The following is a 24,468-nucleotide window of genomic DNA, read 5'->3' on the forward strand; positions in this document are numbered from 1 at the left end:
ATACTGAGACTAACAATGTTAACTACAATTGTTACAATACAATGCTAACTACAACTGTTACAATACAATGTTAAGTACAATTGTTACAATACAATGCTAACTACAATTGTTACAATGCAATGCTAACTACAACTGCTACTATACAATGTTAACCACAGTTGTTACAATACAATGCTAACTACAACTGTTACAATACTGAAAGTAACAATATTAACTACAACTGTTACAATACTGAGAGTAACAATGTTATCTACAATTGTTACAATACAATGCTAACTACAACTGTTACAATACTGAGACTAACAATGCTAACTACACTTGTCACAATACAATGCTAACTACAACTGTTACAATACTGAGAGTAACAATGTTAACTACAATTGTTACAATACAATGCTAACTACAACTGCTACAATACAATGCTAACTACAACTGTTACAATACTGAGAGTAACAATGCTAACTACAATTGTTACAATACAATGCTAACTACAACTGCTACAATACAATGTTAACTACAACTGTTACAATACTAAAAGGAACAATATTAACTACAACTGTTACAATACTGAGAGTAACAATGTTAACTACAATTGTTACGATACAATGTTAACTACAATTGTCATGATACAATGCTAACTACAACTGTTACAATACTGAAAGTAACAATATTAACTACAACTGTTACAATACTGAGAGTAACAATGTTATCTACAATTGTCACAATACAATGGTAACTACAATTGTCATGATACAATGCTAACTACAACTGTTACAATACTGAAAGTAACAATATTAACTACAACTGTTACAATACTGAGAGTAACAATGTTATCTACAATTGTCACAATACAATGGTAACTACAACTGTTACAATACTGAGACTAACAATGCTAACTACAACTTCTACAATACAATGCTAACTACAATTGTCACAATACAATGTTAACTACAATTGTTACAATACCGAGACTAACAAACACGTCGCTTTCATAGTCTATTTGATCTCTGTATTTTTTTTATTTACATCAAAATTGTAAAATATTGTCTCACAATAACACCAGTGTGACATACAATAGTTTGTACGTTTTAACCTGACCTGATTCAGTGTACTTATTCGAGGAATCACAATTTAAGTACCGGTAGGTTGTTTAATATAGGTCGTGACCAAACTAGTTTAAAACTTTTTCTTAATACACGAGCTCATGTACTTGCAATTGGTATTTTTTTCAACGTGTTGCATCGCAAAGTCATCCTAACAGCCATTCAAAGATGAACCTTCTTTCACCAGGTTTGAGCCATAGATATGTCAAATCTGTGTTACACCTATGGTACTGGAAGGACAGAATTGTCGCTGGTGTGTTCGTGCAAAGACATGCCACCATCGCTACCGCCACCGCCACCCAACTATCCGGGTACGTTACCTTGTCGTTACTTCACTTTCCCTCGTAATTAATATGATTGAACATAACTGTGTCTTTAGATTTTTAACTTTAAACGGACAAGACTCGTGTACATTACTATCGTGTTGATTTTGTCTCCAATTGTTGTATTGGAGATAAGTGGATAATCACCTAAATACAAGATATTAGAGTTTGGTGGTTCTCGAATCTTACCGCATCTTCGGGGAATTGCTTGGCGAATCGCCATGTCTCAGTTGGAACGGTAGCAAAGTCAGTCCTTAAAATAGAGAGAACTATATGCAAAGAAGCTTCAACTTCGTCAAATTTTCTGTTTAATTATTCAGATTACTTATTCTGTATGAAATCATGAAATTAAACATTTTCCACGTCCATTATTAGTTTTCATAATATCTTAATGTTTTAGGTTGTGGCATTTTATATCCTTAATGACATTTTAACCTTTACGTCAAGTTTGTAATAAAAAACCATAGAAAAAAAACTTATAAATACACATACAAGAGACATGTCTCATCTCGGTCATATTGTGATAAGCTTCAAGTGACATGTATTTAACCTATTAAACAACACACCCATATCCATAGTCCTGCGCATATCAACAGTTGACAACATTGTAACATGATGACATCTTGTCTTATTCAACAGATACACCAACTGACGAGGTTTACAATCCATCCTGTAAGTTACCAGCACTGTAAAAGATAGGTTTTAACATTTATACACCTGGTCCACATAAACACGCTGTTACTCTGGAATCAAGACATGTGCTTCCCCCCCCCCCCTCCCCCTTCATATTCCATGTTTCCCCTCCCACTTTATCGAAATCAGTCCTTTCCTGTTGCTATGTTCCTTGTTTGCTCGTTGACTACACCTGGAGTCTCATAAAAACGTCAACGGATCAACATGATAACATAAAGTATGTCTATATTCAGCATACAGGAGGGAACACTGTTTGAAAATAAGTATTTGAAATGGTGTAAAATTTGTAAATGTTTTGTTAAATCATTACTCTCTTTTGTAGCTTCATCACTGGTTCTAATTATTGGTTGTATTGTTGGAGTACTAGTAGTCGCTGCTATTATTGTTGCCGTTGTCGTCTACCTTCGGTGAGTGATCAACAGTACGCAATGTCGTTGTTCTCAAAGCCCATATCTTTCATCCATTTATTTGTAAATGTATCACCTACTCCTACCGTGTTGTCATATAACGTATAATTCGTGTCGGCTAGGACAGGTCAGGATGTTTACCTATTCGCAGCTGCAGATTACGACATTTTTAGTTTAAGGTGTTACTATATATGTTTCACACACAAAAACATATTTATCAAGCCTTGTTGAATTGTTCGACAATTCTGCTGGTATCTGTCCTAGTTTGATGATTCAATGTAACATATAACTTGTAGAAACAGTTACATGCCACACATCAATGACCTCTAACACTTCAAACTGTTAAATTTGTCTGGTATGGTGTTTTACAAATCATACAACGGACTCAAGTACGGCATAACAGTACAGTTGATTACTCAACTGTTGTCATGGTTTTACCTATTTATCCCAAGTGTTTCTTAAAGATTCGACCTCTTTCTCTTCCTCCTTCCACCCCTCCTCCTCCTCCCCTTCCCCTTCCCCTCCTCCTCCACCCCTCCTCCTCATCCTTCCCCTCCTCATCTCCACCCCTCCTCCTCCTCCCTCCCCTCCTTCCCCTCCCCTCCACCCATTCCTTCTTCCCCTCCTCTCCACCCCTTTCTTTTTCTTCTCATCCTCCTCTCCCTCCTCTCCCCCCTCCTACTCCTCCTCCATCTCGATTTAACGTGTTCATTAATTCATATTATCGTGTTCAATTTATGTAATGTAGTAGGAAGAGAAGCAATAAACGTCTAAAGTATGAAGAAGACGAGACACAGCTTAGAGAACCCCGGAAGAGAACCTGACAAAGAGTACATCAACTGATCAATAGTACAACAATGACACCCTTCTGATGCCTCAGTGATGTATACGTAGATGCTTTAGTAGCCACAGTGGTAGTCATGTGACGCCTTAACGTACACCAATCAACTAGGGTAATTAGGTTACTGCATAAGCCCTTTTGAAAGTGAGATTCCGTTATTACACAAATGCAGCAAGAGAACAGCTATTCAAAGAGAATTTGCAATCGCCAATACATACATATACGTGGCTCGAATTACTCCAGGGGTTTTTAAATTATATTTTTGTTAAGAGTGGGTTGGATACCATCTGGAACAAGAACGTTAGACTGGACTTTGGGAAATATTCAAAACTATGTATGTTTTACTTTCCATGTATTCTGCAAAATGGGAATATTCAAAACTATTTGTTTTTTCTAAACAGTATACTCATTAACATAGAAAGATTAGTTATTAATGTATTCAACAGGAGGGGGTATATCGAAACTCCCCCTCCCCCTCAATGTTTACGAACTGTACTATTTTGTATCAAGATAAATGGTTGCATTGGGAAAATTGCACTCGACACAGTACTGATTCTTTAACCTGATCAGAAACTTACGACTGGGAAGATTGATTGATGTTGTACTTTAGTGGCAAGATGGTCTGGTCCATGATATAACATGACATATACAGTAGAATTGAAAAAAGTATGCCCACACAAGACTAAAGTACTACTATCACACTGTGCCCACTTATGTTTAGCTTAAACAAGATTGAGTATATATTGATTGTGAATGCGTATTTTGTAAGATTCTTTACATCGCGATATAACTGATGTAATTATAATACTGTCTCTGTTTCACCTTTATTGAGTCGGCCAACATTGATTATGGACATCCGGAATTTCAGAATGTGTACGTTTAATAGCCTTGTTTGACTTCTATCTTTAATATGGTGTCAAATATCACATGTCCTTGTAAATTTTAATTGTTTTAAACATATGATATATAACATTTTTATGGTTTTAGAAATGTCAAAGTGGGAGGGCGCAGTTAAAACATGGCAAATTCTGAACACCAGAGGGCTTCAATTGGACGAGCTCGTGATCGTGCACATATCCACATATCGCATTTTAAATATTGCATATCACATGTATCACACTAAACGATGAACGTTGAATTTGTAAATAAAGACAAGTTGTGTTCCTTTTCAACAAAACCAAATAAAAATGTAAATGTATTGACAAAAATGTATCGCCGAAATCACTTTGAATGTGATATAAAAGATTACCCCTCATGTCCCTGTGGTATGACCTCGATTTCACATTGTTGTTGTAGCTACACATTTCATATATACATACAACGGGTACCATGACCCTATGGAAACACTATCGCTTGTCCTGTTCTTTCACATGGAGGTGAATGGTGAAGAGTAATTTAATTTATTGAATGGTGATGAGGACGGACTAAAACATGTACAAAGGAGCCAGCAGTCTCAAACTACCGTAATTTTTCTTGAATTGATACCGTTTTTCATCAACATAAAGACAGAATCGTTAGTATACATGTACTACTACAAAAGACATTTACTATAGTATTAGTAGTACATCAGCAGACATTTCTATACTTCATGAAATTTTGTACTGGTCTTCAATGAAGAAGATACGTACCAGGAAGTTGTTCACGGAACATTATCTGGCTGATTTATCAACGGTGCATTACGTAATACAGCGATAACCAGGAAGAGCCATTTTCTTGCCAGAGATTGCCTGCCAAATGTCATAGCAATATCAAGCGGAGGTGTACTTCCGTGTGTCTTTGTGTCAATATCCCACATTTTTCGTCACGTCCATACGGAAGACGACCAAGTCCTCATGATTCATGGTGGATGCTTTCCTCCTGACGATTCCCGGCTTCAGAACCACTCATTCGTGAATATTCCTGTTTATCTGTCTTTCGATGGTAGATAGATACGGTAACGAAATATTAATAAGGGTGACGATGGCGTGGACAAGGATCTTGTTATGTTTGGTGAGTATAAAGTGGGATTGTTACGCGTCAATGAGAGGTACTAATACATGTATATTGCTGCACTGGTTGCCTTGATGTCGATATACATATGTAGTGTTATAGTTATAGATCCACATAGGTATAGTCCTACTTGCGTACGGAGTATGTCGTCCGTTCCTTCTTCTTCTTCTTGGAGATGGTGCACGGGTCTAGATTACTGACATGACCCTCAGCACCTCAACACAAGAAGGAAGGGACGACTTACTCCGTATCCAAGCAGGACTACATAGGTAGAAGGACATACACATATGACTGTCTCCATGGTATTTTATAAACAAAACACAAAACACATATTTTTCCATCAAGAGATTATAAGAGTGAGTAACTAGCTCGGATATGCCCTGAACTGCATGCTTTTGATGTGAAATTTTGTTTTCACATCAAAAGCATGCAGTTCAGGGCATATCCGAGCTAGTGCAGTCTTGAACATGGGGGGGTGGGGGGGTGGGGGGTGGGGTATGTTTTCTTTTTAAATAGCAAAACACCACAGGTGGAAATCTATAGTAATCAGTAAGGTATAAATCGTAACGATACTGTATTGGAACTAGTCTATAATGATGACAGAGGGGTATTTCAGTTGAGAAGTAAATAAGTGTGAATAATATTGAATAAATACTTGTCTATAAAACAACATCAAATAAGAACTCATTAGCAGAACTTTAATAAATCTTTGGAATATTGGAATAGAAGTAAATTTGTCTAGCATCAAATATACATAAATAGTTTTTGTATTAGTTCATATGTACATTGTAGATCGATCCCTCCAACAAGAATGATTTTATTTTATTTATGATATAATACAGTGAACCAGTACTATAGTTTAGCAGTATGGTATAGTGATATATCAATTGTTCCAAGAAATATAACAAAAACAACAACAACAACAACAACAACAACAACAACAACAATGTAATGGTATATAGAGGTAAGACGTCCCCAAGAAAGGGAATTAGAGGTAGTTGACTAGCAACTAATTTGATTCAACCCCATTAGATTTTGTACTTGTAAGTGTTTTAGTACAATCATTGATAAGTCTCTCACAAGAGTTTTTTTGGAAATGAAATCATAAGAATATAAATAAACAAGATTGTAGGAGTATATGAAATATGAAATGTGAATGAAAAGGGAGGAGTCAGTGGAAACATTATATGTAAAATTCATATGTGAAGAAAATTGATTTATAAAATCATTGTAAAGTATATGGAAAGCCACCCATGTGGTAAAAGATGAAAAAGAGTAGGGATGGTAAAAGTGAATTGATGAAGAACATTTTTACATACAGATTGGTTGGTATTTGTCTATTCTCATGACTCTCAGTTTCATTCACCTTATACATGAAGAGACATGCACATATTAGCTAGACTAATATCAAATTATTCATATGTATTTATTTTTAAAACTCTCTTACAAATCAAAACAAAGAAATGTAATTTTACAAATGAATATCAACTATGTCAGCAAAATCCTGGTTTGTGATGGAAAATGTTTCCATGATGTAAACAAAGGAGACTGATGGCGAAAGCCTTAGAGCTCACATTGATACCAGTATATTTGTGTTTGTAGATTCACTGTGCATCCATTGAATTGTTATTTGTACAGTTAGCTGTATTGAAATGTACAGTGTATATGATATGAATTCAGAAAATGTCCCAGTAAACCACACAGACTAATGTGACAGACCTAGTAAAGCCAGGTGATTGAACTTTAGTGCTTTAGATGACATTGAAATGTGGTGTTTATGATCACCTGTAGACTGCATATGATAACATAACAAAATCTACAAAATGCATATGTGTTCAAATATATTCATTCCACAGTCAACTGAACAACAGAAACATCTTTTTGAGTATCTGTATCATACTTTTACCCTTTCACCACCGATTCCCAATTCTGATTCCTGCTATTGTGTAGGGAACTCTACAAGCGCTAATAAATGTTATTTTGATACTGTATAAATGACTAATGCTGTCACTGCACTGTCGTAACACATGACACTACAATCTAACTACAGTGACACTCTCAAGTACATGTTATGCACATCATGATTACCTGTTTTCTGATAGGATGATATATGTAGCTAAACAATTCACCCAGCAGTCATTTTATTTGGGTTCCCAAATAAGTTCTATTGGAAAGTATACCGCTTTCCTACTGTCACGGACCCACTATCTGTTACATAGGTGCCCAATTTTAGCTAACAATTGGCAGCTTAGTCAATACATGTAATTATATCATGTATGTCAATGTATGGATATTATTTTATATCAGTACAAAATATTGAAATGTCAGCTAACATGCAGATGGAAAATGACTCACTTGTCCTTAGGGCAGCCTTACTTAATTCTAATAATGTTTCTCTGTTCCAAACTGACCCTATTTTTCTTCAGTCTGGTGAAATATTTTTGAAAATTATGCCCCAGATTAGAAAAAATGGTGACTCCATCAGAGTGCATATCTGAACAAAAATTACTGCTTACCTGAAATTTGGGAACTTTAAAAGTGGTTCAAAGGTTCCTTCAGAGTTTAATTGTCATTTCTATGTCATTCAGATGTTAAAAGTATGATTATGAAATTAAGGTATCACCAACAAGTATACATACTTTTAATTTTTTTAATACTTTCGTTTTAATTTCAGTCAGTCATTTATGATGAGAAAGATAGAATTAAATATGAATGCCCTTATGTGATATTAAAGATTAATATTTGGAATAATTTCATTTGTTGAAATATGTTTGTTTTTTAAAAGTGAGGTTTATTCTCTTTACCGTGATTTGGAAACTGACATGGTTTGTCATTTCATGTTCATATTTTTTTCATCAGTATTTGACATTCAGTGTAACCAGTACAACAGAACAGTACTGCTATAGAAACAGTGATCAACACCTGAGTTGTTCATGTGATGGAAAACCTCCAGACTTTGATCTGACTGAGCCATACCCTGGTGCTACTCCAGGTAAGTTCTATTTGTCTTCTTTATTGTGTGTCTAAGCAACTTGTCCTAATTAATAATACTTTATTCCAGAATTGTAAAGAATTGACAAAAAACAATATGGAAAAGGAGAAAACGGAAAAATAGTTGTCGAGCAGCTAGTCGAGTTCGTACTCCATTCACTCTTACATTGTATTGCGTTAAACTCATTCTGGGCAAACTGTTCATATGTAAATTAACTGAAATAACTCAAATAAAACAAAAACAAAAATACACATCAGCTAAACTCCTATGAAAACAAAACTATAATTCCATTCATAGATTCATTTCCTATAGGAACACTTCACACACCCAAAAATAGTGTCAGGCTGTAACAGATTGCTCATCATATGAAAGAGGTCATGTTTATATAGTTGCTATGGCAATGCAACTTTGAATGTAAAGATAAAAATATGAAATTCACAGATGTACTGTATAAATTTAATAAATCCGATATTATTTTAATTGTAATGAATACAGAGATAAATCTGCATATTTAGTATATATTAGTGAAATTGTTGTGTTTCCTTTGGTTTAAAAAATTGATGTATCCAGTCATAATGAAAATGACACCAATTTTCTCATGAGCAGCAGATAGTATTACATGATTCAGAAGGAAATAATGAAATGTTTTAATAGTCTAATATTATTATTTACATCAATTATATATGCATCAATTAGCCAATATGTCTGTTTTCAAATAATATTCAGATTTGTAAGTTTTTCAATACATTCTTACTGAGTATTATGTTGTTCACTTAAAACTGTTTTGAGGTAAAGTTATTTCAAGAGGTGGGGGCATGATGTCTCATTAGCTTTGTAGAGAGGCACTTCACTGTCAGGTCCTTCACTAATTGTACCACTGGTGTCTGTAAGTGTATGTTTAATAATTCAAACATTAGCTCTTTGCAATCATAATTCTAGAGGTATCCAAATTCCAAATCATGTCAACAAAATTGTTAATTTGTGATTTCGATCTTATAATTATGTTTTCATTTAACAGTTAAAAGTGGAAAGCAGCGACAAATTTGAATGTGTTTATGATAGATATAGAGTACAATGATAAAATGTCCTAAGTGATAAAAAGGATGCATGGATGTAACATAATCTAGCAAGTTATTCAGCTTGTCATATATCTTCACAACTAAATGCCTGTATTAACTGAAACAATGTGTGCATGTAAGCTTGAACTCTTGGTCTCCATAATTTAGCTGACCTTCATAGCTAGCTATATAGTTCACATGTATCTATAATATGATAAACAAAGTTTATGTCTTCCTAAGCATCAATATCATGTAAAGAAGTAAAGTACATGTATTGTCCTGAAGTAAGGGCTATACTAGTCAATCTTGTTCATAGTTACAATATACAATCACAGTTCAGTTATTCTGAATTGCTTTAAAGGTATTTTAAACTTGCCTGTAGTCAGCAAATCATTGAAACTACATGGGTTGGGGGGGGGGGGGGGGGGGGGGCGCTACTCCCTTATTTGAGCTTACATGTATACATACATGCTGCCCTTTGGATGTGTTTTCTAGCCCTTTGGTCTAAAATGGGGTCTGATTTTTTCAAGCTGAGAAGTCTAAAATGGAGTCCACTTTGCATTATTTTTTATTTAGCTTGATCTAAAATGTGGTCCATTGTCCTTTACCAAATCATAACTGGCATTAATTGTCCCAAAATGTTGCCTCATAAAGAAAATGTATTTAGGTCTAAACTTTCAAACCTGTGATGGTCTAAAATGGGGTATTGATTTTTTGTCAATGTTGGTCTAAAATGGGGTCAGGGGTTTCCAGCACTAGCCACACACTTCTACCAGAGTTGGCCACTGGTACGCCCCCCCCCCCCCCTCCTGGTGGTCTGTAAGACAACAAGTACCACCAGTTGTACAAACAGAAACAGAACTTGAAGGAAGTGTTAATAAAAGAAAAGAATTATTGGACATCTGTGCTTGTTTATTTTCATACCTCGGAAACTACATGGTGATTCAGACTTTTTGTGATAACTAATTCTCTACTTTGTAATTTTCTATGTGTGATATCCAAAATACAAAATCACATAGAAACAGCATAATTGATAAAGTCAGTAAAAGTTGTAACATCAAGGGGTGCAATATTTCTCGTTGCCAGTTGACCGTGATCAAAAGTCTTGTATGTATATTGCTGAAATGCACATGAAAAGACAGCATATATTATTACATGTTAGATATGATATGATAACCTAGTGAACCATTGTATTGGATCAATTTCAGATTTTGAAAAAAAAAACTGACTAAAAATATGTTTTGATGGGAGTGTGTAATTTTATATGCAGGCTTCCATGGTTTAACAGTGGCAATATGATAAAAGATAGCATAAAAATGTGCTACTTCATTTGCTTATATACTTTGTTCAATATAAAAATGAAAACCTATCAATTAAGTCAATCATCTATCATATATACTGCTTATTAAAATGACATGCATGTGTCATATTAAGTTTGTACAATACATTTCTGTTATGATTTATGTGCAACAGTACATGACTAAATGGCTATACCGCAATGTGTTCCCAACATAAAGTAAACAAATCATGCACACATTGTGACACACACACACACACACACACACACACACACACACACACACACACACACACACACACACACACACACACACACACACGTACATCATATTTATACATTGTGTAATCTTTGCATCATTCTGCATTCATGCTATAGTATACAGCAGTCCTTTGGAGCTTTGCATTTTTATTGTCAGTTATGATACTCCAAACCATATCACTTGACACTGTGTTATCCCAATCCACCACTGCAATATTACTACCAGTAAATTCCAATCTCACCCATATATATGTGGCTTTGTTGATTGCCATAGCAACTACCAACACTACCACCACCACTACCACCACCACCACCACCACCATCATTCCTTCATCTGCTTCTACCTGGACGAAAACAACCCAAGCATTTCCTCCAACTGAACCCGGTAGAGGTATTTTTAGATTATTAGTGTGTGTACAGTCATCAATCAAATTTTACAGTGAAGGTACAGGTAAACATATAAAACATTATGTATCTACAATACCAACATGTTGATCAGCCTTGAATAATGTCCCTCAAAGAAGAATGGCAATTTAATACAATTTTGAATCATACAATATATTTAGTGATTAAATACACATGTGAAACATCTCATGTAGTTCAATAGATTTATCTAGTATGGACAAAGATCAGTGAAAGTCCATCCATTATAGCTAATGTATGGCTATTGACATAATTCTAGCCACACTATAATACTGCTATACTGTCTGGCTGGTGACCCAGCTTGTGACCCCAAGATCTGATGTCTTAAAGCTCTGAATTGTTGACATTGTCATGATTCTCAAGTGACTTGTTTGTTAGAAACATCACAGCAAGGGTACTCTCTATTCATGCCGGACATTAATATTATTGCCGTGAGTCACCCCAGTAAGTGAGTTGATGGACTATGCTACCATAATCTTTGAAATTATATAAAAATGAGAAATTTAAAAAACAAAACAAAAAGCCTTATTACCCCTTCTGAATACATCAATGAATGCAAAACATATACTTGTATACTAATGCAATGTCATCCTGTCCTCTATTTTGTTCATTATCATATTAATCAGTTCAACCAATTCATTTGTTTTTCAATTTTTGTCAAAATGAGTTAGCATTTTGTCAACATAATGCAACCTTTTTCAGTCTGAAAGTTTCCCCATTATAATTGATAATCTAATTTAATGAAATAGTGAGAAGTTTAAAAATCCAGCATACCCAGTATGGAAGTACAGTTTAGTATAAATAGTATTTGCATAATAAGACTTTGTATGTTTACCTGTACTTCAGTCTGTAAGTAAATGGTGTATAGAGTCAAGTCATGTGGAGATTGGGGTATTATCTCCCATCATGCTTTGCAGCAGCTGTGCATTCAAACCTAAAATTCGTAATGGGAGGAGATAGCCAAAATCCCCACACAACTTGTCTCTAGACTAATGGTGTATGCTATCAGAATGTAAGATATCAAGTCTATTAAAGGTTGGAACATCTTAAAACCAATATCTGGCATGTGTACAGTTACCTTAAACAATATCTATTGTTCTATTATTGTACCAAGTAATCTACCTAACAATATCCATTGTTCACCTACCAGGAAATAACCTTGAAATAATCTATGTAGGAAAATGAAGGAAATAGCAGATATTTTCTTATAAGTTAATGCCTACACCTTCAAAGTGTCATTACGTCTAAGAATACAAGTGAGAAAGGAGATAACTATCAAGAAATTTAAAAAGAAAAAAATGTAAACAAAAATAAAACAATGACAGGTAAAGGAAAGGCAAGTAAGAAACAGTTTCTTACTTGTCTGTGGGTGAAGGTATTAGTTGAAATTGGGAATGCAAGACAGCATAATTTTACCTACCACATTACAGATATTGGTTTATAATACATTAAATACCTAATCATAAATATCACTATAAAATTCATTAAATGGATCATTGTAAAATTATAATTGTAAACATATTTCCTTGTCTGTATCATGCACATCATTCATACAAACACTGTAGAATTGTCATTCACATAAATTAATGTATTATTGTAGAGCTCATCCAAAGACTATGTTTTATCCAAATTTAGATTTACATTAAAACAACCAATATGCTGTAATATCTGTTTCAAATCATACAAACCTTACAAAATTGTTATAAAATCAATAAACTTGTTTATTTCTCTAATGGTATATGTGAAAAAAATGAGACACTTCCGTAATACAAATCATGTGACAAATACATATAGAAAGAATCAATACATGAATATAATATTTGTGTAGTGTCATGTTGCCACTAATTATTGCTGTCCATACATTATTCAATGAACATAGAGTTTGGAGTATTTGTACTGTTGTCATACACATGTATTGATATTTCTATTGATGAAAGGAAAGTGACCGCTAATTGACAACATGCAATGCCTTTGATGAGCTTTGCATATAAAATGACTTTCTTTCTATGGGAGACAGTATGGCCAAGGGTGCAGTGGTATTATTTGTCAATATGAATGGTGAATGAAGTAGATCAATAACCACAATTTTCAGTTTTAAAACCAAAAAAGGAACATATTTGCTATCCTCCTCCATACTGCCTCCTTGACTGTAAATACTGCTATCACATTATGGTTGGTTTTTGTTCCTTGTAAACTATTCAAGTAATAAATGGCAAGACCTAAAAGACAAACAGACATGATATAGAAATACTGGTAATGTGGTATGTTTGGTAACCAGTAACTTATAATCTAAGCTTGATCTGCTTCTATAGAACATATTGAAGCTTAGATTATAAAACCATCAATGTACAAAAGACATCATTCAGCTATTTACATGATACAGTATGATACTGTTGTCATGGTTACGATTAGTCATTGCTTTGACAGTTCATAGGTCAGGCAGATTGTTAGTTTCGGTCCTGTTATTCATCATTTCATGTATTGATTGAAGCATGTAATTCTACAAAAACACCAAAGTCTCAATGTGTGGGTTGACATACTGAATGCATATAAATTTGTAATCTCTTATACTCCAACTGAAACTATGATATATGTGAATTTACAATCACAACAGCCATCTCTACAAGTGAACAGATGGAATTACAATTCATAGGAAGGCCCGGAAGGGTTTCAATTTCATCCCTCAAGGATGGGTGGACACTGGTTTTCCTGATATATATACTAGTGCTGTACAAGGGAAATAGTTAAATGTACATGTGAATCATTTTTGTAATGAGAGTCACTTTTCAATAACTGACAAAGGGGAACAAAAGGTGACACAATTGTTAGCTTAAAATATGATTATTTTGAATGCAACAAAAATTATATAGATTTATTGGGTCAGGAATTGATTGGGTAAAATAAACAACACAAGAATAAGCGGGTGATTGGATCATATTGCATGTGATTGTTATGTATGAAATTATTATTTGTTAATTTTGGAATTTTCCTAGCTTCTACCACTGCTAGCACCCCTGCTTCCACCACCACTGCTAGTTTGCTGAATGGCAGTACAACCATTGCATCAGTTACTTTCAAATCAACATATTCATTCTCTACTGAGAGTGAAATTCCAGGTATTTGTTCTGTATTCATGTACACTGTATTTCTGTGCAAAAACAGAAAAATGTAAAAGTCTTCATGGGAGATAAAATCTTTGCACTGAAAAGATGTAATATTTCTTTTGCATTTACAGTAGGGTTAATGTTTGTCTTCATCTGATAGAACTATCTTTATACACCTCATCTCTTAGTAAAAGATGGTGCATATTAGCACTAATAGACTTCTCTCTGTTGGTCTTTTATTTCCATGTAACCTTTGATTGTATTAAATTCTAATTTGACATGAAATCTCTATGGTACTGTAGGTTGTGTATTACTTGTTGTGTCTAGATCTTGATAAGAATTTAATGCATGCTAGTGGCTTTGTCTGTTGTAATCACCATGGTGATGGATTTCCATGTCAATCTAGTGTAATAATAATAACGAAAAGACTGAAGTAACACAGTGAATGTACTTCAATTTCTGAAGTGTTAGTCCTTCTCTATCATTTGATTTCCTAACACACATTTATGCACTGTAATGGCGAGGTACTCAGAGATATTAAAATACATGCATATATTATAAATGACAATTGGGAGGCACTACCAGTAGTCTGATGACTGATACATCCATTATGTGAAAAAAATAGGAATAAGAATTTCCATGTCACTTTTAGTAATTTATTGATGTAAATGATATGCTTATAAAAAAAAGTAACTTTTAATAAATGGCACACTCCATGTGATATTTTATGGATTTGTATACCATAGAATTCAATTACAGTATGTTTATATGGAAAGCCATTCCTTGAAAATAATGTGTTCTGACAGTCAAGACAAGTGGAAGACAATGATTATCAACATTCAATTCATCATTTAATTCCAGTCACAAAAGGATAACTTATGATTTGTATGCCAGCATGTGTAGCAGGACCACAGTGACCTGTATCCACAAATATTGTGTATTAGTTTCTTCTTGCACATTATCTCTATTTCACCTAAAGCTCCTTCCAATGATGCATATATGTATTTGTGAGCAGCAGAGTTAATCACCCTGTATCACTCACTGAATTCCATTTCAGTTTCAATATTTTCATTTTTAATTTCAAAACCTTGATCAGTTGTGTTGTTTTCCATGTTGTTTTATTTCTTGTCTTGCTAATTTGATCCTTTGCTTGCATCTCTCCTTTTCCAATGCCATTGCTATTATTGTGTGATGTGGAATTTGAAATCCTTGTTCAGAAGGCAATACAGCACCATCAGGTACAGCTTGCTTTTATTCCTACATTTTTGTATGTTTGGTCTTTGCATGCTTCTCATGGGACACAACATTACATTACACTGTGGCTTGTCATGTAGATTCCTTACACCAGTCGTCAACTCTCTCCTAAACATTTTATGGACAAGAAACAAAACAAACACTATATTTTGTAACTCTATACTTTATGAATAATATAAAGTTATGAATTATGAAAAACACATGAATACAGACTATGGTTGATTGGTTATGTTAAGTTACATGTACCAGAAGACAAACATGCTATAAAACTAGGACTACATTACTTTTGACTGTTCATTTCTATGAAGATAGAATTGTTTGAGTTTTCAAACAAGATGATTTCAAATTTTATATTTGAAGACACAACTGTAAGGGAAGCAAGTTTCATACAACTTTAGGCTGATATTTCAAATTCTGTATGATAATAAACTGCACAGCTATAAAGTACTCAACACAAGTGTCTCATTTTGACATACTTTCGAGAAAAGTTTATTAATGTTACATTATTATTATTATTAAGTCATCAAATTTGCATCTTTTGGTAATCATGCAAGGTTTATCGTTTTTCATCATGTGCTATCAAATGGTAAGAAATTTATTCTATGAAAGTGTGTGTGTGAGAGGAATAAAAGACAGTTTATTAGTAGGTAACATAAACAGATAGTTGCTGACTTAATGTAATTACATGAATTTGTTTTATTCCGTTTTCAAGGTGGCTGTAATATCATTTGTATTGTCATACTGTGTCTTATCATAATCGGAGCTGCTGGTGGAGTGGTACTTGGTTTAGGATACTGTAAAAAGAAGAAAAAAATGTAAGTAGCTTATCTTGGTACCTACACATTAGCATTTTACCTCATGCTAGAGGGTCAAAATAGAACAATATGGTCGCCTTATTCTCAGTACCTGCATTAGCATTTTACCTCATGCTAGAGGGTCAAAATAAACAATATGGTCGCCTTATTTTCATGCACGCCTATAGTAATGCATGTGAAGTGCCTGAAGTGGAAGTTAATGGTGTCGACCAAGAAATCGAATGTTCGTTATTTTTATGATACACCTAGGCAGTAATATTCTGTTTCAGAGACCGAGAATTATATTGTTCATGTATTTCATCACCAACAATAATAAGTACAATAAACTACAAAGTTGACATATGTCACATATTTTGTTTTTGTTATGTACATATATTGTCATAGATGGCAGTGTTTTATTGTATTCATGTCATCATACATTATACCTCATACAGATTTGTTCATTTATCAAAATTTGCCATCTTTCCCTCTCCACATGCACAATGGTAAACAAAATACTCCAATAACAACACTTGACATGTATTGATGCTAAAATATTGCCATGCAGTACATTCAGAGTCAAACCTGTCAAAACCATTAAAGTGATACGGATACAGCCATTAGACAGGATGTACATGTAGTACAGTTACAAGCAGCTGTTGCCACACTATATTGATCAATAGCAATATATTTGTCGAATAGCCAGAAATTGTTGTATCCTGTGGAGATTATTATTGATACACACAATGTGAACAATAGAGGAAATGAATTTCTGATAATAATTGAGTCAAAACCTTGAAATTACTTTGTTAAATATGCATGGATACATTGAAGAAATGTATTCACATTTCACAAATGAAAGCTAGTCAAGTAATAACCAAATCAATTTAAAGTAAAAAAACAACCACAAAAACAATTGTAAATCATTAATCTATATGTTAGTTTACATGGGGGTTTAGTCACATTCACGATTCAAGCATTGCCAGAATTGCATTTATATAGGATTGTTGTACACATGTATTAATGCAGTTTATATTTTCTCAGTTCTGTTTTCATATTTTTGTTAACAGTATATTCTACGTTAAAATTCTGGTTTCCATATATAAAAAAATTAACAAACTCATGTTTGCAAACATATTGGTTCATCATAATGACATGGCTTCCACTGTAGAGTCATATAAAGTAGTATAGATGTTGCCATGGTAATTAGAATTGTCTGGTACATTGATTTGCATACTGTAGCATAAAGACAACAGTGACTCTGCCACTTTGGTTTCTTTTTCTACAAAAATTGTGTCTCTAATTTACTTTTATGTGATTAGATAGTGAAACATTGAACTGATGCAGATGAGTAATTGTGTTGCCATGGCAACAGCATTTGTATGTTGTTGATGAAATGTACTCAATCTCTGTCATGTTTCCAATTTTATGGTATCTCATTATGCATGAGTAGTGTTGCCATAGCGAAAGCTGTCTATATTTAATACATGTATTCACAGCACAGCTGAAACTGAAAAATTACATATTAATTAATGAAGACTAAATAAATAACAGTAGATTATATTAAATGAGAAAGGTAAAGTTGTATCCATGTTATTGTGTCAGGTGTTGGAAAGAAGAAGAAGAAAAAGAAGGAAGAGGACATGTAACATTGTATCCTAAACCACTTGAAACTGATCAAAGTGTAGAAATGGGTAGGTTTTGTCTATTTCTTTCACTAATTATACATACAATGTACTTAGCTTGTGTCAATATATATATATATATATATATATATATATATATATATATATATATATATATATATATATATATTGTATAATACCAATTTTGATTGTGATTAAAACAGATAATCTTGATGAGAAAGTATTTATAGAGTTAAAAATAATTAACAAATAATAATAATAATCTTTATTCGTCCAAATAAATTCGGAAATATTTGTAAAATAAAAACTTCAACCCGCCCATACATTTTTTTTTTTGTGCTCAGACACTAAATTCTTTAAGTTGTGTGAGGTTTGTATTAATATTTCAAATGTGCCATTGAAGTCAGACAACATCTTGTTGGAACAGCAAATCTGAAAAAACAATAATTTGCTGAAATTATACATTTCAAAATGTTACAACCACCGCGAAAACACTAGTGCATTAGCTTGAATGATGCAGACTAAGGAAAGACATCATGCAACACCAAAATTAGACAAAAACAACAATTCAATAGAAAAATGGTGGGGGTGGGGTTGGGGGGGGGGGCACCTCTAATGTAGGTTCGGTGACACTTTTATCAGTTTATTTATATATATGGAAATTATTATGTAACACTTACAGTCGTTCATATTTGATTGTTATAACATGTAGCATTCTATCAAACAGAGTCATTGGGATCCTGGTGTTTATGCTTTGATAAGTTACCATCGTATGTCTTTGCAGGAAACTTTTCTCATTCCTGCTTATCACAGGCAAGCAAACACACCGGTGTTTTTTCAGGGGTTGTATCAAAAGGAAAGTCACTGTTCCAAAGTGGTTCACTTGATATGAAAAGTTATAATCAGATTTTGTTTTTCTTTACATCCAACTTTATTCAGTGAGATTTCATTTGTTTGTTATTTCACTAAAACAAAATGACTTTTAATATGAAATGAAAATGAATTCTTATTGTGTACTCGAGCCATAACAGTTGCATTTAATACTTAAGGGGTTGAGGTAATTGGAATTTCTTCATTTGTGCAGATAATTCTTTGAAATGTGTGTAGATAATAGTTGTTGTGATTTATTCCATCTTGTTGTAATCATGATGTTGTCAGGAGTACAAATAATTATCAGAAGTCCCTCAGAGACTTGTGTAATGTCTTGATTGCGATTTGAGGTGTATTCAGCTAAGGCTGGTTATATAGATTTGCAGTGTTTATCAATCCTTGTTTTCAGGTGTCTAGAATCAGCTGATCACACCGCCCCCTAGTGGTCAGTTGTAACTATGGCATTTGTCATTCTCATGAGGATTGTTGACAAAGACACCATGACAGATTGAAAGCTTAATGCTTACAAAGTTGACCTGTTTGTGCATTATAACCTTTATAATTCATTTGATTTACCAATCAGGTGATAATTTTATGTTAGGTTCATTCTTACTGTATATATCATTTTGATATTTGTGTGTGTACAGGTACCAGAACTACAGATACTGAGACTGGTAGCAGTCCAAAGCATGAGATGACGAAAGATAACACCATGGAAGATAACACAAAACATATGACCAAGAGACAGAAAAGTACAGATCCACTGTTACAGAATAATAGGCGGTTGTCCGACCCTGATGCAAAGTATGAATACAAAAGTAGTCCAGAAAAAGACTCACCCACAAGAGAAGCTGGTAATCATGAGAGTCCAAGGAAAAAGAAAAAGAAAAAGAAGAAGAAGCACAAGAAACATGCAGTTCAGGAAGAAGGTGAGGGTGAGATTGAACCAGGTACTGGTGAAGTAACTGTGACTGGGAACCCTAAACATCATCAAACAACAACATCTAAAAGTTCAGGTGAATTGCCACCTGTCAATCATCCAAATCATGTCGTTACTGGAGATCAGTTCAGACCACTACCAGCGTTAGGTACAAATACTCAAACTTCATTTACCCATGCCTAGCTGACACTGAGGGCGCTGTGACATTTTGTGTGACAACTGGTGGTGTACAGTATATTTAATGCATTGCATTTGTGTAATGTGCCACTTAGCAATTAACTACTAATGACTAAGCTAGTCACTTTCCTTGTGAATTGGAGCATCAGAAAGTGAAACATTTATATAAACAAATGAAATGCCATTTAATGGGTTTTATAGATGAAAATACACGTACTGAAAATTGTTCATGTTTCACAATGACTATTAGGAACATGCATGCTGAATGCAACACAAGAAAACTGTACTTTTCTACAAAAGCCATTAATCTGAAGAGATGCATATCAAGGAAAGCCATGTTCACATTTCCTGAACAGTGCCATTATTGAGAGTTGAATATCCAGCTTGCCACAACAAAAACATTATAAGAAACAGATCACAATTCTATACAAATCAGTGTGTGAAAGTATACCACACTCATATATTCTGTCTGATAGTGACAATGGAAATGAATGATTCAACCTATTGTTATCACCAAGGTAACAGAAATGAACACAATGGAGGAATATTGCAGTAACCATTCCCACCAAGTTTGTCAGAGACAGTTATGAGCCAAAGAAGTGATATTTTATAATATATAGAGAACTCAACTTAGAGATAATTTGCTACAAATGTCCAAGTCTAAATTTTGTAATAATAAGTTTCTGTGTTCATCTGACTCTAAATTGAATGGATTATTCAACTTAGTGTTAACCTGGAATAAAGTCTGAACAAGACATCAACTCAGAGGGAACCTCCTTGTTAATTTAAACTCTCTCTATATATATATTTACTTATAGGGTAGACAGGCAAGCTCAAGCAGACAACATTCTTTTGATTCATTTGAACTTTCTGTATTTGTAATCATACAGCGTAGACCGTTAGGCAAGTCCAAACTATTCTGACATTCAAACTAATATCTTTAATAGCTGAGATATCTTTATATCCCTGTGATGTATATACTTACACACAGAACAGAAATACTATTTTAAAGTCTGTTTAGATTGTTTTAATAGTTGTTAGAAAGTGCCAAAGTGTTATTACAGTGTGCCACAGTGGTTCACCAAGTTGATGACTACAGCTCACATTGCATGCAAAAGACATCAGTGGTAAATTTTGATGTAATAGTTTTGCATTTACATACAATTAGATATTATTTTAGACACTACAGATGTAATGCACCAAATTTAATATAGAAAAAAAGTATTGTATATTGTTTTGTAATTTTATTTTGTGATAGATTTATTTTAAATGAAATAATGTTATATATAAATATATTGATTGCTTGTCATCATATTTGTTATGTTAGTCATTATGGTTATGTTCAGCTTTCTGGTCAAGTTTCATTTCATTTATGTATTTATTTTTTCCCATATTCCCGTGAAGACAATGACAATTGTTTTGTTGATCATATGTAAATTTGATGTAGGTTAAGATATTTTCAACAATTCTACTTACCATACTTTTACAAATATTTGAAAGATTGATTCAAATTTCTTTCACAGCTCAACACAGTGTAGAGACCAGATATGTAGCATTGTTCAAAATATTGAATTTCAGACATTGAGTACAGCCATGTTTTAGTATTACATCAAATAGACCATAACGTAATATGTATGAAGGATTTACAGACAGACAGACAGACATGGATATACATTGTACAGAGATAAAGCTGGATGTGTGCAAGAGGAAAAAAAAGCTTTAAAGTTGTATCATTTACCATTGCAAGCCATTGACAGTGTTTTTGTACAATGTTGTATCTTTGTATCTCTGTATTATACTTGAAATTTAATGAATACGATGTATAATTCTTTTATTTAACTTTCTGTGTGAGATATCTTGAATTCATCATCATCTAAAGATCAGCTAACAAAGAAACATCAAAATCTCCATGGAAACTTACACGTATACAATGCAATACATGAGTACATGTAGTTACAAGCTGCAACTTATTTCCTGGTTGGGAAGTGTCAGTTCTAGATCTAGATATTAACAAACAAATTGTTATATCACAAAATAAAAGTCTAATGTAGAAGAGAAATTACTCTACTCAACTCTCTATTCAAATCAATATTTCAATATTCAGAGTTTGTTTTTTGGTGTTTCATGAGTTTAGTTCACACAAAGCAGTCATTTTTAATTGTAAATTATATCACAAAGACATTCTGATTAGGTTCCAAATGGCAGTACCGGTAATATTTTAAGTTACTGTGTGTTTCCAAATCTTTGATTTATGACACTTGTGTGGCCAAAATGCTGTAGGTCAGCTTCTCATTATATATCAGTTATTGGTCTTTTGAAACCTGTCAATAGTAGCTTAGAATCCTGGTGAGTGGGGAATTTTGATTTCCAACATCCATTTGCATGCATGGATTCCAGGCTAAAAGTATGGGGTCACATCCTGAATGCTAATCTAAGCACACTATTGCCAAATAAACAGACATCTTGTTAGTGTATGTTGTATGGTATCAATATGGCCATATCATTACAGAGTATTCTGAGTAGTTGATGTTGCTTCATTATAACCAGGGAAGTTGTCAGTTTAATTGGACAACTGGGAGAGCTGGAATACCCCCCCCCCCCATGGAGTACATGTATAAGGCTAATTGGCATGTAAAGACTATCAGAATATGTGGTGCAAGGAAATAGGAACTGAAAATTGTATGTCTGTCAGTATCTTTTCAAGCTGTAGAACACATTTATATATACACCATGCAGTCACTGTTATCATTGACGGTGTGTCACTACACCCTGATAAAAGACACTTTATCACTTGTTTATTTTGTCCGTAACATCTGACCTGTAAAAAAAATTCAGCTTGTTGCCACGTTTGTCATATCCAGACATCTACTGTACTGTCGGTATCTGGATCAAGATCTGTATCACCTTTGTCTAATAGAGTGATGCATTTGCATCATAAACATGCCGTCCAATGCTTTGAGTTGCGTTTATGTTTTTATGTATTCCTTATGGTTGCCTCAACCAGTTTGGCTAATGTGCAAGTAATAGTGTCAGCCATGAGCAGAGGACAACTCTCAGTTGCAAATAAAGTCAAGTGAGGGCAAGGTATGAATCAACAAAAACATGTTAATAAAAAAAACACTTCACTTTTGTTTAGTTTATGAAACGGGGTCAATCAAACATGATGGGTCCAATTTATTGCTAAAGAAATTCTAGCCTAGAATCCAGTTATGTTGGGATTTTTGCTGTAGTCATACCCCCTACCAGTAGGGCAATGTGAGAGCAATGCTGTAGCCATTCTCCTACCAGTAGGGGAATGTGAGAGCAATGCTGTAGCCATTCCCCTACCAGTAGGGCAATGGGAGAGCAATGGTGTAGCCATTCCCCTACCAGTAGGGCAATGTGAGAGCAATGCTGTAGCCATACCCCTACCAGTAGGGCAATGTGAGAGCAATGGTGTAGCCATTCCCCTACCAGTAGGAGAACGTGAGAGCAATGGTGTAGCCATTCCCCTACCAGTAGGGCAGTGTGAGAGCAATGGTGTAGCCACTCCCCTACCAGTAGGGCAATGTGAGAGCAAATATCCTCACATGACATGACTGGATCCTGGCTAAAGAAGTTCATGAAATTATCATTTTATAAAGTATTCTACTGTTTTATGGACTATCATACATTGTTGACAGGAGAAGACTTGAGTCAACAATTCGTATATGTGTTTGCTGATTGTATTATGTTATACCATTTAATAAAAATTTCTATTTAAATTCAATAAATGTCATTTTATAGTTGGAGGTAATAATGTGTGCCAGTTTGATTACTTATGTAACATTAATAGCAGGCATGAATCGCAAATCATTAATTATACCCTGCCTCTCGTTTCATAACCCAGAGACTTTTTTTAGCTTTCTAATTTCTTGGTTTTTAGCCCCAGTGGATGAAGGTGGGGTGTGTGGGATGATACTACCTTGGTCCCACCTGTCCCATGCATGCATGCATGTCCACTTGTATCTCAAAGATGCATATGCCAATTTCAACCAAACCTTCAGCAAATGTCAAATGCTATAGTCCACAAATGCAAGTCACTTCATTTCATGACTTTCACAATAACAATCAAATGGTGGCCATTTTTGTCATAAAAATTCAAAATTTCACCCTTTATTAAACACCACAGACATTTCTTCCATGTATCTACACCAATGTTAGCAATAACATAGTTAACAAGTTTTATAATGAGATCTTGACCTTTGACTTTGATCTCTTGTCGAGGTCAAATAGCCAAAACGTCCAAATTTCATTTCACAACCTCTGAGATGCAGG

General features: G+C 34.0%; 1 protein-coding gene and 1 long non-coding RNA gene across 3 annotated transcripts; both read left to right on the forward strand.

The window, feature by feature from the left end:
- The first annotated feature begins 1,306 nt into the window (after nt 1–1,306).
- On the forward strand, nt 1,307–3,451 carry LOC144447514 (uncharacterized). Its single transcript, XR_013482032.1, has 4 exons — nt 1,307–1,414; nt 2,066–2,098; nt 2,442–2,526; nt 3,275–3,451. It is a non-coding gene; the product is annotated as an uncharacterized LOC144447514 (long non-coding RNA).
- A 1,232-nt stretch (nt 3,452–4,683) lies between these two features.
- Nucleotides 4,684–23,931, forward strand: LOC144452479 (uncharacterized). Of its 2 annotated transcripts, XM_078143580.1 has the most exons (6): nt 4,684–5,356; nt 8,216–8,348; nt 15,709–15,729; nt 16,458–16,560; nt 18,145–18,233; nt 19,703–23,931. In XM_078143580.1, the coding sequence occupies exons 1-6, from the start codon at nt 5,285–5,287 to the stop codon at nt 20,176–20,178; spliced, it is 894 nt and encodes a 297-aa protein (XP_077999706.1). In that variant the 5' UTR covers nt 4,684–5,284; the 3' UTR covers nt 20,179–23,931. The 2 variants fall into 2 exon arrangements, with proteins under 2 accessions (XP_077999706.1, XP_077999713.1); XM_078143587.1 differs by lacking the exon at nt 15,709–15,729.
- The last annotated feature ends 537 nt before the right edge of the window (nt 23,932–24,468 follow it).

Source organism: Glandiceps talaboti, chromosome 2 (assembly GCF_964340395.1).
Source record: "Glandiceps talaboti chromosome 2, keGlaTala1.1, whole genome shotgun sequence".
NCBI lineage: Eukaryota > Metazoa > Hemichordata > Enteropneusta > Spengelidae > Glandiceps > Glandiceps talaboti.

Bases quoted from the DNA above. Each gene is read 5' to 3' on its own strand.
- LOC144452479 (XM_078143580.1), top strand. From the start codon at position 5,285: ATGGTAGATAGATACGGTAACGAAATATTAATAAGGGTGACGATGGCG. The intron at 5,357-8,215 runs GTGAGTATAAAG...TTTTTTCATCAG, and splicing joins CAAGGATCTTGTTATGTTTG to TATTTGACATTCAGTGTAAC. The intron at 18,234-19,702 runs GTAGGTTTTGTC...GTGTGTGTACAG, and splicing joins TGATCAAAGTGTAGAAATGG to GTACCAGAACTACAGATACT.